Source organism: Haemaphysalis longicornis, unplaced genomic scaffold (genome assembly GCF_048455015.1).
Source record: "Haemaphysalis longicornis isolate Haplotype H1 unplaced genomic scaffold, Haemaphysalis longicornis Haplotype H1 scaffold_1, whole genome shotgun sequence".
Taxonomy (NCBI): Eukaryota; Metazoa; Arthropoda; class Arachnida; order Ixodida; family Ixodidae; genus Haemaphysalis; species Haemaphysalis longicornis.
The window spans coordinates 23,555,076-23,569,696 of NW_027526203.1; the positions used below are offsets into that span (position 1 = coordinate 23,555,076).

General features: G+C 49.4%; 1 protein-coding gene across 1 annotated transcript in view; it reads right to left on the reverse strand.

Moving 5' to 3' along the window:
- Positions 1–8,734: 8,734 nt before the first annotated feature.
- Positions 8,735–14,621, reverse strand: part of LOC144175525 (uncharacterized) — a 64,521-nt gene continuing 58,634 nt past the window's right edge. Inside the window, exons 3-7 of the mRNA XM_077704604.1 lie at positions 14,226–14,395; positions 11,938–12,030; positions 10,922–11,014; positions 10,007–10,096; positions 8,735–9,065 (exon numbers count right to left, since the gene is read on the reverse strand). Of these exons, the coding sequence (XP_077560730.1) occupies positions 9,009–9,065; positions 10,007–10,096; positions 10,922–11,014; positions 11,938–12,030; positions 14,226–14,395 (503 nt within the window). The 3' untranslated portion in view covers positions 8,735–9,008. The remainder of the gene's footprint in view (positions 9,066–10,006; positions 10,097–10,921; positions 11,015–11,937; positions 12,031–14,225; positions 14,396–14,621) is intronic.

The window sequence follows — 14,621 nt, forward strand, 5'->3', positions numbered from 1 at the left end:
TATCGTGCGCCGAAATCTCGTACACACGGGCGTTTTTGCTTTTCGCCTCCATCAGAAAAGCGGCCGCCGCGGCCGGGAATCGAACCCGCGACCTTGTGCTCAGCAGCGCAATATTATTAGTTGGAATTCAACGCTCGTCCGTGTGGCCACTCTCTTCGTCTTTCGTCTTGTTGTTCACGTTGTAAACATTAATTCAAATCGTACAGTTCGAATTATCCTGAAATTTGAATTATTGAAGTTGGAATTACCGAGTTTTCGCGGTACACCGCTTGGGAAAGAGGCGGTGATGGCCGAGAGGAGTATAAGGTGAGGCCGTAACCATATTCCCTTTGTAGATGGCCATGCTTCACTGTGCAACACTCCTCGGGGGGGAATCCCGCTTAGAAAAACCAAAATTACGCCAATCTTCTGAAAGTCGGCCTCACCTTGAAACACGAATACATTGGTGGGCAAAGATTGTTTTCAGGGGTGATATAAGTGCCATTATAATAAAGCCCTAAGACCAACTTTTTATTTGTTATAATTTTGAACACAAAAGTGTTTTATTCCGGGACACACAAACATTTCAGTGACGTCAAATCCATCACTGAAGTGACACCAGTACGACGAAGCCAGTGGCCTGTAAAAGGTGCACCCCTGCACAAATGGTCGTCTTAGGGGGAAGCAACCTTTAGAACTAAAGAGTACGTATACTTAGGGTTGTTAGTTTTCGGGTTTTATATTTTAATACGAGAATGTTTCATACCGGAATACAACAAGATTTCACTCACGTCATATGCGGCACGGAAATGACGCCAGTACACCTTTGCCAAAGTGACCCGCCAGCAGGACGTCGCTCGCCAAGCACACCCACAAGACAGCCACCGACCCGCAAATCATGCTCATCTGCAGAGTTCACTGCACATTTCACTTTTGTGTTTTACCGATTCCTATGACAGAGGAATCAACCACAATTTTTTTCCATACGCTAAACACATCCTGCTAAGTAAAGCCAGTAAAGCGTCCACACCACCGCGAGAAGCTAGGCGGTTAGACTTATAGCTACGATGTAAAAAAGCCAAACAGCGCAGTGGGGCTGACACTGCAACAACACAGATACTGTACGACATTGGCGGTGATGCTACGACTTCGCGATAAGGATGCTGTTATGATTCGATGTTGGGACGACATTGCTTATTGTGATGTGAAATTGCTGCGGCACTTTGGAATAATGATGAGAATGCGACGGGATGATGTGGTCTCATCGTACCCGGGGCATCGGCCATGTACGAGTTGGAGCTCTACCACGAACACGAAGTCCATATCGCAACTCGTCGTGCGTCAGCTGCTTCGAAGAGCCATTGCAACTAATGTTCTGCAAACACCCAACCACGTTCTTGTGCTGTCCCGTCGGAGACCATTGTTTCGAACCGTTATAAATTCCCCTCTGAGGACGTATATCACCTGAACAGACCAGTAAACACAGAATGAATCAAGCTCAGTACAGAACGTTGTTGGAATAGTTTGCGTTGCATATTTACAAGAAAAGGTGATCGCCAGGATGGGCCGGTGAAAAGCAAGGGATGTTGGGACTGGGCCATCTCACCGCAGCCACCACTGTTGCGACTGGCCATCTGAGCGAAGTCACCTGTGCTGCGACGTTGCCTTGCTCCGTCCGCTATTGACGCGGCACAGAGCAGAGCGATGAAGTTCTCGAGCCGACGAAGAGTTGAAACAGCATTTATATACAGTATGTACAAGGGCAACAAAAGCGTTACGTGGCTCGCACAAAGGCGACAGTACGTCTCCACTCGGTGCCTCCGAAAAGTGCCGCCCTCGCTGTGCTTCCGGGCTGGTTTTATAACCCCGGTGGTCCGTTGCAGCCGCGAGTGGTTTGAATCACTTCAATCAGGACTCTCGCTTGCCGAAGTTTGAATCCGGCGAATGGAGGCGAAGCGGTTGCGTCAGCCGAGCCACCACGACGGAGAAAGGGAAGGCCACTCAACGGCGCCGTCTCCGGACATGTCGCTGCACGTCTGACGCGGGCCATTTGTCCAAGGCATGATTCGGCCCAGCCGTTCAGAAGGGAAAAAGGGAGGCGACTCTGCGGGCCTTCAAGTTGGGGCACGTCTGGCGCGGCCGGTTTGTGCCGGGCGCTTTGCGTCGTCCCGTCTTTGTGACCAGTCCTTGTGAGCAGTCTTGCAAAAAATAAAGAAACGTGTCCCATATCCTAGTTCTTTACATACATTTGACGCTCATTGTTCTTGGCCAGCCCCGCTTAATGACTGTGTGCCGTCATGCGCTGTCGCTGTATATGATGATATTGGTGTAGCAGTGGTTGGCCGAGGTTATCTCGCCTAAAGTGCCCCTAGCTGCCTCGTTGTATGATAACCTTCCGACAGGGGAGCACCAAACAAACCGCAAAGCCAATCCCAATGACTATTAAAGAGATTGAGTTTCAACAGTAGCATGAAGCAAAGGCTTGCATGCGTTAAAAATGTTACCAAATTAATATTGCTGTACTCACTGTCGTATTTCGCGTATATACCACTGCAGCCTCCTGAAATCAAGGGTTCACTTGTCGGCGAGAAGTTACGACCGCCAAAGTCATTTCTCGTGTTTCTCGTTGTTCACTCCGCAATCGTTTGCGTCCTTTCCTGACGACCAGTCTTTCACAAGCCCCGTCCCGTTGTTCAAGGTGGGTGATTCCAGAAAAAATCAAACGAAGGATGGCCGGGCAACTTATTCAATTGCTCGAATTTTTTTATGTCATTCGGTGATGACTGTAATGTGCAGATTCTCCGATTGTTTCACAGAAAAAAAAAAGTCTAACTGTAAATTATCTTGGAAGGCGATAACGAGGACCCCCGACGCTTTCTGCGCGTGCGCCTCTGGCACCTTTTGAAACGTCTATTTACGAAAATGTTCGTGAGCGGCAATTGCTAAATTTTAAGCGTACCTTACGTCAGGTGTAACTTTCTCTAACATAACTTTCTTGCGGACAATAATGTTGGTTTTTTGTACTGAAAATGACGAATTTGGCTAGAGCCCTTATTTTCCTAACTTTGCGGCTCAATAGTACTAAAAATACTCAAGTTACAACCTTCAAATTTTAGTCAAGGCTGTCCCTTCTACATCTCAATAAATGCTTCGAATATCATAATTATTTAAAATATTGTTAAGAAGCAACGGGCACACAAGTTTGAAGAAAAAACCAAAAACTCCAATCTTATATAAAGGAAAAACGCCTCTTTGATTTTTCTGAAATTCTCCCCAGATGTTGGCCTGTACATGCACTTGCACTACCATCAGAAACATGTTGCATCATTTTGTTCCTGAAGCGCGTACAGCGCGAGAAAGGAGCACTATCCGCCAGTCTTTTCACGAGGTACTGTAGTGATAGCGAAAGAAAATTTGACAGTCACCTCTAATGCAGCCGTACGACCACAAAGTCGTTTGTGGCCTTACGGACGAATTTTTCTTCAACTGCGAAGTTTCTGAGAAATCTGTAAAGCTTTCCTTTGTGGCCGTAAGGCTGCATTTCGGTGGTTGTCAAATTTTCCTTAGCAGAAACATGGGATTTTCCCTAAATCTGCTCGATTAGTGATAGCGACTTCTTTGACATTTTTACAGCATTGATGCCTCTCTTGTTTTGTATAAAAAGCAAATGGTCCTTCCACGGTTAAAAGAACTGAGAATTCAATAAAAACTGCTATTTTAAATGTTGCCGTTGGCACTGTAGCAAACAATTTTGCGCCCGTCTCCTATGTTTTTCTGTACTATCGCCATTGGGGACCGAGCAAGTGCATGTTGGAAAAGTAGAGTTTGCTTCTCGTCGTCATGCCGGCACACGGTCGATGGGTTCACGCCACGGGGAGAAGGAGGGAGGGCCAACGAAGTTACACACTCAAGGAATTGCCCAGTTTAACGGCGTGGCTTGGAAAATTTGATCGCAGGAACAGTGTGGTCACTGTGGTGGCGTTCGGCACAAGGGAACGGGCATCCACGGCGGTCACAAAGGCGGCTGTGAGTGCTGTGGCGGGTAAAGCCCCTCGATCAAGGCCACCGCCGTATTTTTAAGTAGCACCCTCCTTTGAAGAGTGCCGCCGCCAAGTTCCTGTTCTGCTGGATTCGGACAACCTGTTTCCTTCCATCTCCGCGTGCCTTTTTAGGGGCGAAGCTCCTTAAGGCGTGGGTCTGTCCATACACCGACGTATGTATGTAGCCACCTCTAGTTTAGTTCTTGGATTGTTTACTAGATGGCGTGGCTACCTCTAGTTTAGTTCTTGGATTGTTTACTAGATGGCGGTACTTGTATATGATGAAAAGATGCGCTTGGATTGTTTACTAGATGGCGTGGCTACCTCTAGTTTAGTTCTTGGATTGTTTACTAGATGGCGGGGAGCGTTGTAATAAAATCCGTTCGCTGTTGGCGCGCGCTCGGAGTCGCCCGATGGATAAGGCTGCAGATGTGCGAGCCCGCGAGGCAGAAGCGCTCCGTGAAGCTGCGCGATGCCGCCTCCAAGATCCTGCCGTACGAGAGCGGGAGGCCGAAGCGTGTCGTCTGGCTGCGCGACGACGCCGCCAAGATCCCAGCGTTCGAGAACGAGAGGCCCAAGCGTCACGGCAACGGCGCGAGGACCCTGCCGTACGCGAAGCGGCACGGCTGCGGCACGAAGAGGATCTCCAAAACGTCAGAGAACGGGAAGCGGCGAGAAAGCGCGCGTATCGGCAGGCAGACCCCGATGCAGTGAGAGCTCGTGAGGCGTCTGCAAAACGCATCAGGCGAGCTCAGCCCCAAGGTGCCGACGCGCGGTTTAAGCGAGACTTTCTAGACGTTACGTTCGGACACAGATGTAGTGGGCGAACTTTCACTGAAGAGTCACGGTTTTACCGATGATTTCCCCTCAGGAGCTTCGCCCACTCATCATCATTCACCCCGTGGATATGCTGTGAATTTTTTTTTTTTGTCGCACTTGGTGAGAACACTCGCAGACTGTAAATACCTGCACGCGCTTTCCAAACGCTATTTAGCCGTTGACGCCGGCTTTTTCAACGGTACAATAACAATGCCTATACCGGCACTCCGCGATGGCACAGTTGCGGCTGCGCCATGAAGCATATATCATGGCGGCATGCATTTCCGCTTGTGTGGCCCGAATAAAACGAGGTAAAGGATAAGGCCCTTGAGCATGTTCACTGAACGGAGGACGAAAGCACTATGGGAGGGGCCGTAAACGTAGCTTACGAAACGAAATAAAAACGCCGTCCCATCGTGTACCAGCGGGCAACAAAAGCGCGCCGCGGTCGCGGAGTCGGCGGCGGAAACGCCTGGAACAAAACATGGCGGCAAATCCGCTCCCGTTGCTCAGAGAAAGGTGTGGGGGATGGCAAGTTGGCCTACTTAACTTTGGCGGCGAATGAAAGCACTATGGATGGGTTTTAGTGGTTGGGGCCGTGGCTGGGCGATGGCAGCGATCTCAGGACCCCAGAGTTTTCCTCGTGTAGGGAATCATACGGGGACCCGAACTGCGTCGCCACCACAGACGAGCGGCTCCGTGACGGTTCTTCAGGACAGGGCCTCGACAGCTGCAATTAAACCCTTCTCCACTCGTGTCGGTACTGGCATCATAGTGCTGTAATCATTTAAGTAAATTGAACGAAATATGATGCCGAACTCTTTCAATGCAGCCGCGTTGAATTTTTCTTCTACAGTAATTAGGAGGGTATGAAAGTTCTCCTATTTGTGCACTTGTATCCCCCCCCCTTCCTCACTGCCGCCTCGTTCTCCAGCTCTGTCAGCGTTCTTTGCTGTTTCTATACTTGCCATATTAAGGCACACTTTGCCTGAATTCCCTCTCACCTCCGGCCGGTGATGGGTGCAAACGAATGTGGGCTGCATGTATACAGTGCCTTGACTTATTCTCATTGTTAGCGCCTTTCCTTTGAGTTCTGGTAGAGATTAATGGGTCTTGAAGGCAAAAAGTCCGTTTCTTTAGAAAGACTCCTTTTTCTCGAAAACAATGATACTGCGTTTACTACAAACTTCCACCGAACAACCGACATATAAATAAAACATGTGAACAAGTGGCGACTCCACCATCCCGCGATTTCTCTATGACGTCAGGGAATCTTTGCGCTATGGGAGGCCGCCCACCACCTAAGCCACCGCCAAGAAACATCAGTGGTCGATTGTAGTGGAGCCTATAGCTCCGTTATATCGTAGTACTCCAATGATAACGTGGAGTTAGCTATGATTTTTTTAATATAACTGTTTTTAATGCTGGCCCATATCACGTCACTCCTGCGCATAAAACGTCACTGTAGCACAAAATTTGAAACGTTTTCAGTTTTTCTTGAGTTTATTTTTTGTTTACAAAACGTCTTTCGTTGGTACAACAGGGGTGAGTTACCAAAGGCTGGTTCTTTCAAATTGAACAAAGTGGTATTTTGTCTTCATGGCCCCTGTAAATGTTCATTGCGGTGTTACGGCAATACCATGTCTGGACTCATGCGTCCGGCCAGTGGATGATCAAGTGTGGACATATCGCCGGTGGGCGTGTTTGAATCTTATCTACTTCTGATCCGGAAGCAGGGGGGAGTTGTTTGTCACTCCTCCCGTTCGAGTCGCTTGCCTCGGATAATGCTTCGGCTGGTAGCATGGGCCTTAATTGCGTTAATTAAGCGAGTTTTCACCGTCTTATTTGCAACCGCAACACCACAATCTACGACAGTGGTTGAAGGACTTCGCGAGATGTATACGTACAAACACATTTTTCCCACGAGCGAGGCTTAGGGCACGTTCTGTGGGGGAAAATCTGGGTCAATATTTGATGAAAGTTTCTTGGCGTTCTCAATAAAACCGTCTCAGCAATATCGGTGGAAACAGCGTTTACTGTGGGCACCCTGCCCAATACCTCCTATATTTGGTTCTGATAAATCTTTAGCGTACGCAGAAATCTAATTGTCATGCATCCGACAACCCATGGACTAGTTTTCAGAGTGGTGCTGCTTGGCCAATTCGTAACAACTCGCACAAAAAAGTTCTTGGCATAGATTTTCCTGATTGATTTGATTGTGGGGTTTAACGCGCCGACGCAACGCAGGCGATGAGGCGCGCCGTAGTGGAGGGCTCCGGATTAATTTTGACCACCTGGGGATCTTTATCGTGCGCCGAAATCTCGTACACACGGGCGTTTTTGCTTTTCGCCTCCATCAGAAAAGCGGCCGCCGCGGCCGGGAATTGAACCCGCGACCTCGTGCTCAGCAGCGCAACGCCTTAGCCACTGAGCCACCGCGGCATAGATTTTCCTCTTCCGATGAGGCGGGACAAGGCGCTGTGTGTGACAAATTCTTGTTTATTCTTAATAGGTATACCCTGTGAACGCTGTTGTTGCGGACATGTCGTTTATAGTGTTTTGACGGAGTCAAATTTAGCACAATTTTTTAACAGCGAAGCTGTTTAGCAAACCATAATTTTCCGCGTCCGCAGATAAAAATACCACGAAATTGCCGAGCGCGCCCGCGTGAGCCCGGGCCTCGCGGCGACCGCCCGGTGGTTAACAAAACCAAGTAAATGCCGAGCCCTCTTGTGTGCGTGCCACGCGGCAACCATCCAGCGTCCCCAGCACACGTTTGTCAAGCGAAACATACCCACTTAGAGAGATTGTCCAAGATTGGCCAAGAAAAAAATCTCCAGCGTTCGCCGTAATCGTGGCATCACTTGCTCGAAACGAGAAAGACACGTCATAGCGTACTCCCCTCTGTTGTGCCAGAGCGCCTGGCCCAAAGGCGTTGCACGAGGCGACGCGCCGACAGCGAGGCTGAGTCACTGAGTCACGCCTCTCCCTTTCGTCGCTGCGGCGCGGCCGAATCCTGCATCTCGAAACGCTGCGGCGCGGCCGAATCCCGCATCCCAGAACGCTGCGGCGCGGCCGAATCCCGCATCGGATAACGACCAAACAAGGGCATGTCGCTACGCCCGGAGGCGAGGTCACGGAGACGGCGGGCGCATCGCCCTCCCTTTCCCCATTGGCGGCGCAGCTGACTCACCGCTTCGCTACCATTCGTCGGAATTCAAACTTCAGGCAGCGAGAGCCCTGATTGGAGCTATTCGAACTTCTCGGGGCCCCAACGAACTTCCCGGGGTATAAAAGAAGTCCGGAGGCTCTCATCGTCGGCATTCCTCGGCGGCTTCTCTACGGCACCAGTCTCTTCGTAAGCACCGAGTGAAAAGGGTGCTGTCGCCTTTGTGCGAGTCATGTAACGTTTGCTTACCCTGTACATACTGTATATAAATGTTACTTCAAGTTATCGTCGGCTCGAGAACTTCTTCGCTCTGCTCTGCGCCGCGTCGATAGCGGACGGAGCAAGGCAACGTCGCTACACCGGTGACTGCGCTCGGATGGCCAGTCGCAACAGTGGGAGCAGCGGTGGGATGATCATTCCCAACACCTCCTAGGTGATGTCCAATGACTACCACTTCCAAAAAAAATGAATGAAGCCCACTCTTATAGCAACAATGATGGAGTAAATGTCGTTGCGGCAGTGAAGAAGAAGCAAATCGGCTGCAATCGTGTACTGAAACCTCCGTGATGGTCGTGAAGATTGCGTACAGCTCCGCTACCTTCAAATCTTACATGTTGGTGTGGGATTCCTTCTTTTTTTTTCCAAATGCACAAACGAAATGCAACATCACAAGTTTTTTTATTGAGATTTGCCTCAGGGGCCACCAGAGGCCCGTGAAACGGAGTTGGTCGTGGTATCCTTGGCGGGCGCACCCCTTGCTGTCGGCAGTTCCGCCCCTCTTCGCCGTAGACAAGCTCATCAGAAGAGACGGAGATAGGGAGAGAGAGATAAGTATGAAAATATAATCCAAATGGTGGAAATTAATGAAACACCCATTGGCAGGCATTTCTTTCCGAGCGCAGTGAACGGCCTTCGTGATGTGGCGCCGTGAAAGCTCGGCGAAGAAGTTTGGAAAGCCAGTTGAGCCGAGAGTCCTTTATTCGCTCCTTCCTCCGACGCCTTCACACGTTGCTCATGCAGTAGCCGAGGACATTGCACGTTCCCGCTCTCCCACTGTTCTGCGAAAGAGATGTGAAGACGGATCTCGTGTACGTGTAAGGACTGTCCAACAATGTGTCCGTCTCCGCGCGTTTCTCGCTGCGACACGCCGATGTTTATGTGATAGCCCAAAACCCACTTACAAATGTTAAATTACATATGTTGAATGCTGCCTCAACGCTATTACCAAGGGTACAAATACCACGCATGCAATCGACACGCCATCATCAACAGCTAACAAGCGGGTTACGTTATCCCGGCAGATACTTGTCTTTCTAATGTGCACCCTTCTCAAAATATTTCGCTCCTCCTGTGATTTCGTCGTGCGAATCAGCGAATTTGGGATGTATTTCGCGCTATTTAAAAACAAAACTCGCATGCTCACACTTAGTACTCTACCCATTTCGAGGCTCATGAAGAAACTCGTGGAGACGATCACATAAGGTGATAGCACCTATAGCGATAACTGTCGACGCACAGGTACGCGGTTACAATGATTCTCCGAGGACAACATACATCATGCGGTACGTCCTGAAGTGAAAGCTTTAAACCGCGAGAAAAAAAAGGCCGATCGTAGGAGTGTGTCACGTGTTCGTATGTGGTTAAAACAGGCCACAAAGGACGAAAACCTGTAATTACAAATTTGTTTTCAGCGTGAACCCGTGGCTATGACTCCTGCTTTAAAAACACTAGCGGCGGGGTGCGATACGCCAAACTCAGAAGAGGCAAAAATCATTCTGTTTTTGCTATCTGTCCTGACCAGCGCTCGCGCCTTCACACTGACAATGGACACACTCCGACCGAAATGCGCCAAGAGCAATGAGTACCCCTCCCCCCGACCCATAAAATTGTCATTTATAATAACCTGTTGGCAGCTGCAGCTGCAAAACACGCAAAGATAAAGGATCATCCCGAACGTGTAGTAGTGCGTATACAGGGCGTCATTCCAGGCTAACAGTACCTTGGTGCACGCGGTACCGGGCGGCCGGCAGTAGCGGAACGGCGTGTCCTGATTCCTCACGTAGCACAGGAACTGGCACTCATCGTAGCCCTGCGAAAAGGGGATCCTGTTTACCAGAGAACTCAGTCGCAGTCGCTGTCGTCCGACGGTCGGGACATTGACTATGAGGCCTAACTAAGTTAGCACAGCGAGCACTCGCTTTGTACCCCCTCCCTCAAGTCAAATCTAAGGCTTCTGATTTTCTGACTTGCGCGACAGCTCCTGGCAACCTTCTGTGAAGCTAAGGTCCGCATTCTCCCATGAGGGGTCAGCGCCCCTAGTACGTTCATGGCGTGAGTTTTGAATGCGAACGCAATGAACTCCACTGGGCGCTCTGCTAGGTGCGCCGAGTAGTGAAACTAAACCGACTCAAAACGAGAAGCACTATCCGCTTTTTATAGTATACGTGACTCGGCGCACGCCCGTACACACCTCTCAATTGTGGTTTATTTCTTGGAGCGCCGCAGCCCATGAGAATTTAGGAGTTTGCCATAGACGCCGGCGACGGCTTTTCAGCTCAACTAGATGCTTAATCCGCATTAAAAGAAAAGACGCCTCAGGTGTCCTTTCAGATGTCCGCACAAAATGGGTCCGCCGGATCAACAGAAGAGAGCATTGCGTCAGGGCTGGTCGTAGTTAGGCCGGGCACTTGTAGAGCGTAGGGGAAACTTGGCTCGTCATTTGAAGTGAAAACTGATCACAGCGAAACTAAGCTTACAAGCAAATTTCAAACTCACCAACCCAAGCCTTACGCGGTCACACACACAAATGATGGCGCGGCTTGGCCAACGTGCATTTTTTGGCGTAATGGCAGCTCTTTCTGTAACTCAATTGGTTGGTGCAGGTGTACTGTTGCGCGAGCTCCGGGACGCGTACCGATGCCTGTGATGCTTGGTTGGGGTGCACGGTCTTGCAGAGGTCGGACTCAGTCACCGAGGGCTGCCGCCGGCACTCCGTCCTGATGCAGACCTGCCGAAACGCAGGCGTCGCGAGAGGTTCAGACAGCATGCGAAATTTGAGCTCGCACGAGTGCGCTGATTAATCCGGGCCTGAGAGGTTACGAATAACGATCCCTACAAACACTTGCGCTAATACGTTTTTGCTACACTTTATTCGAATTTCAGCTGCTTTAAACGTTTTTGGGCCACTTGAAGCGCCTGCAGCTGTAGTGAAAAGTTTAGTACCAAATCTCGCCACTTTTCATTTTTTGTGGCATAAATACCAGATTAAAGTGTTTCTCTGGCTTATTAGGCGCTCTTTACGCGCGCTCGACTAAATAAATGCCGAATTCTATATACACTAGGCGACATATGATAGTAAAAAAAAATTACGAAAGTGGGGCCTAAGCATTTGCGACGTATACATATTGCAAAGAAATTGCTGTTCAGGACAGTGCACGCGTAGGTTTGTTAATTTTGTATGCGTTTCAATCCCTCTACTGCAGTAACTCCCTGTGATACGGGAATATACGGCTTAAATGGTTATATATGTTGTACGCGTCATAAAAATAGTGTGATATATGTCCAATAAGCACTCGAAAACTAGGGCTCAGTCCGTGCCTGCTTGTCTCGTTTCCCTGTGGTACCGTTTTTTTTTTCGTCGCGTTGTACCATGTGTGATCATAAACAAATAGCCCAAATCTTTGTCTTCGTTACCTGCGTAATTTTTCGACATTTTAGTAGCTGTTTCTCCATTTTAAATGCAAGGCTATCTTTTTTTCTTACCTCTCGCCACTTCTTCCTGTCCAGTGCAAGCAATTGTTTGCAATGGACAGACAGCAATTACCCACAGCGTATGCTTTTCGTTCTTTTGCTGCCCGCCTCCCACCCGGCCCCTAATTGCCTTGACTTGGGTCACAATCCACAGGCCACTAGCGGTTCAACGTGACCCACCTTCTCGACGCCGCAGGAGAGGCCATCGGTGATATTTACGTGGTACACGTTGCCTTCCTCCAGAGTGCACCGCACGCTGCAGCTGTTCTCAACCTGCGAATGGAAGCGAGCGCACACGGGGATGCTGCGATATTTTTTTTCCAAGAGTGCGAAGCTGGGCGAGTCGGTAGGATCCAAGAATAAAGCAGCCCCAAGGGACAAGACGAGAAAAGCTGACAAGGATTTGTTTCTCGTTTTGCTTGTGCTCTTGCTTTTTTATATATATTTCGCTGCTTCTTTCAATTAAATATAGTCGTCAGTCAGCGGCTGTCCTTATCAGCTTTTTTCGTCCTGTCCCTTGCGCTGTTTTAATCATGGATATTTTTGTCACATTTGAATGCGTTTTGCGCTAAGGGTGCTCAATGCTTTGGGATAATAAAATTGTTCTGTCCATCCATAACCATCCGAAGGAAATCACAGAGTGGCGAACATCTGAGTGAATGCGTCTTTTTAAGCACTGCTTGTAGGCCAAGGAGTAGGCGCCACACGATCAGTCATACAGGGGCTGTGGTTTCACACTAGCTCGGAATCAAGCAGGATCAGGACAATATGCGTTCGTGCTCAACATAGCGTGATTAGGGATGACGGCAGGAAATCAACGAAACGGACGCAAATTTTGTTCGCGTGCTGTTACAGGGGTTCGAGGTTACAGGGGTTAAAGCCAGGAAGCGGGGTGGCTTCCTTTCAACTCAGGCGCAGTGCAAATGACGCTCGTCGAAGGAAACATCAATATCATTTTTTTTACTTTATCACGGCACCATTGCCGTACCGGGAATTACCCATCCTCTTGTACCGGACCTGTCCAAAATTCCATTCCAGTGATGTCGTGGTGGTTAGCCCTCACAAGAATAAATTCAAGTCCTCCGCATGTCACTCTGACAAAAACCTTCCCAAGTTCGGCGCTCACGGACACTGCTCAACAGGACAGTTTCTATTGTCGCTGTGCAACTTTTTAATTGCGAAATTTCGGCTCGCTTCACTGGTCTAAAATTTCACCATTGTATTTTAATTAATTGGCGCGTTACGGAATGGCTGGAATAGTGGGACATCATCCACTCCAGCCGCAATGATTGGTAATTACTTAGTTGCCGGAAAATTTCCCATTTACAATTGGGACCTTCCGTACGAGGTAGGTCAAATACACTGCATGCGGCTGTCTATATATACGGTATTCAAACCATCTTCCACACTTTTAGGCTGGCGTACGACATCTGTCTGCCACCAACAGCGCACCCCGTTTCAAGCTGCACTGTCTCCTCTGTACTGTATTATTTAGGGGAAGTATTGACCCTGCTTTTTCTTTGTGACTTCACCAAAGCTTGCCGATAGCTTTGGAAATACAAATAATATAGCGGAATGGAGAAGCCTACAAGGGAATCCTCTTGTACAAAAAGTAACGTTCTCTGGGGAGGGTCACCGGCCAGATCTTCGCCATGGTGAGGATGGTGATGATGCGATGACGGCGCCTCGGAGCGCATACATACGTACGTACATGGAGAAACGTTTTAAAGGCGATAGTCCTTCTCTGGCTATTTAAACCCGAAAATACCTGTCTGTCCCTCAATTCAGCCTTTCGGCCAAAAGTTGGAAGTATACTCTAACGAGAAAATTATATGCGCAAAACGTTTCCAAACCACTAAATCTGGAATCATACACCTTATATTTGGCGACATTGTTGAGCAAGAAGAAAACATTAGGCATATTTGAGACAAAACATCAATACACAATTGGCCCTCGCAGTGTTCTTTTAATTCAAAGTAGGTGTGTGCTTAATATTTGCTATGGGGAGTTAAAAATGCGCGTTGAAAACTATATTTTGACACAAAAAAAGTGTCTTGCGCGATCCGGGTGGCAGAAAAAGGACCGCAGAGGGCTGCAGAAAAGGGACCTAGTGGCCATGTTCCAAGTTCACCACTAACAAAAGGTTCCAGTAGATGGCGCGAGCAGTATAACTCAGGAAAATTGAATTGACTTTAGCAAACCTCCTCCGTGTTTATCGTGCGAGGATCGAAAGGGAAGGGAAGTGCATGAGAGGTGGGCGCGGGCGGAAGAGAACGATTTGCGTGGCAGAGGCGGCCGAAGACTATCGTCTTTCGAAGACATCTGCAGCGAAGTGAGCAGATACTAGGCTTTTTTTTTTTTTTTTGCTTGAAGCCAGCCGCAGGTTGTACACCCCATGATAAAAACAACGTTCCCTCCTTTGGCGCAGATATAAGAGGGGGGGGGGGGGGGGGTAGAGCACGCAGTACCTGCACGGCCAGGGTGACCAGGCGGGCCAGGTCGTGTCCGAGGCAGAGCGCCACCATGGTGGCCTCGTCCAGCACGTGCTCGCCGGTGCTCTGCTCTTTCCAGGGCGCCGCCTTGCCCGCCATCATCATCACCGTTGGCAGCGGACGGCACCCGCCGCCGTAGGCCCACGCTGCACGCGTTCATTCCTCTCACTGCACGTGGCACTACTGCACAGCAGGGCTGCCGGCACACGGCAACGCCCTCTCACAATATAACAATGGCTTTGCCTTCCCGCCGTGGCGGCCAAGAGAGGTTTTAGCCCTTGAGTGCGAAGCTAAGGCTCGCTGGGATTCCGTCTACACCCATATGTCGCAAACAGTTATTGGCCTCGAGAACGCACCGCGGCGCCACGTACG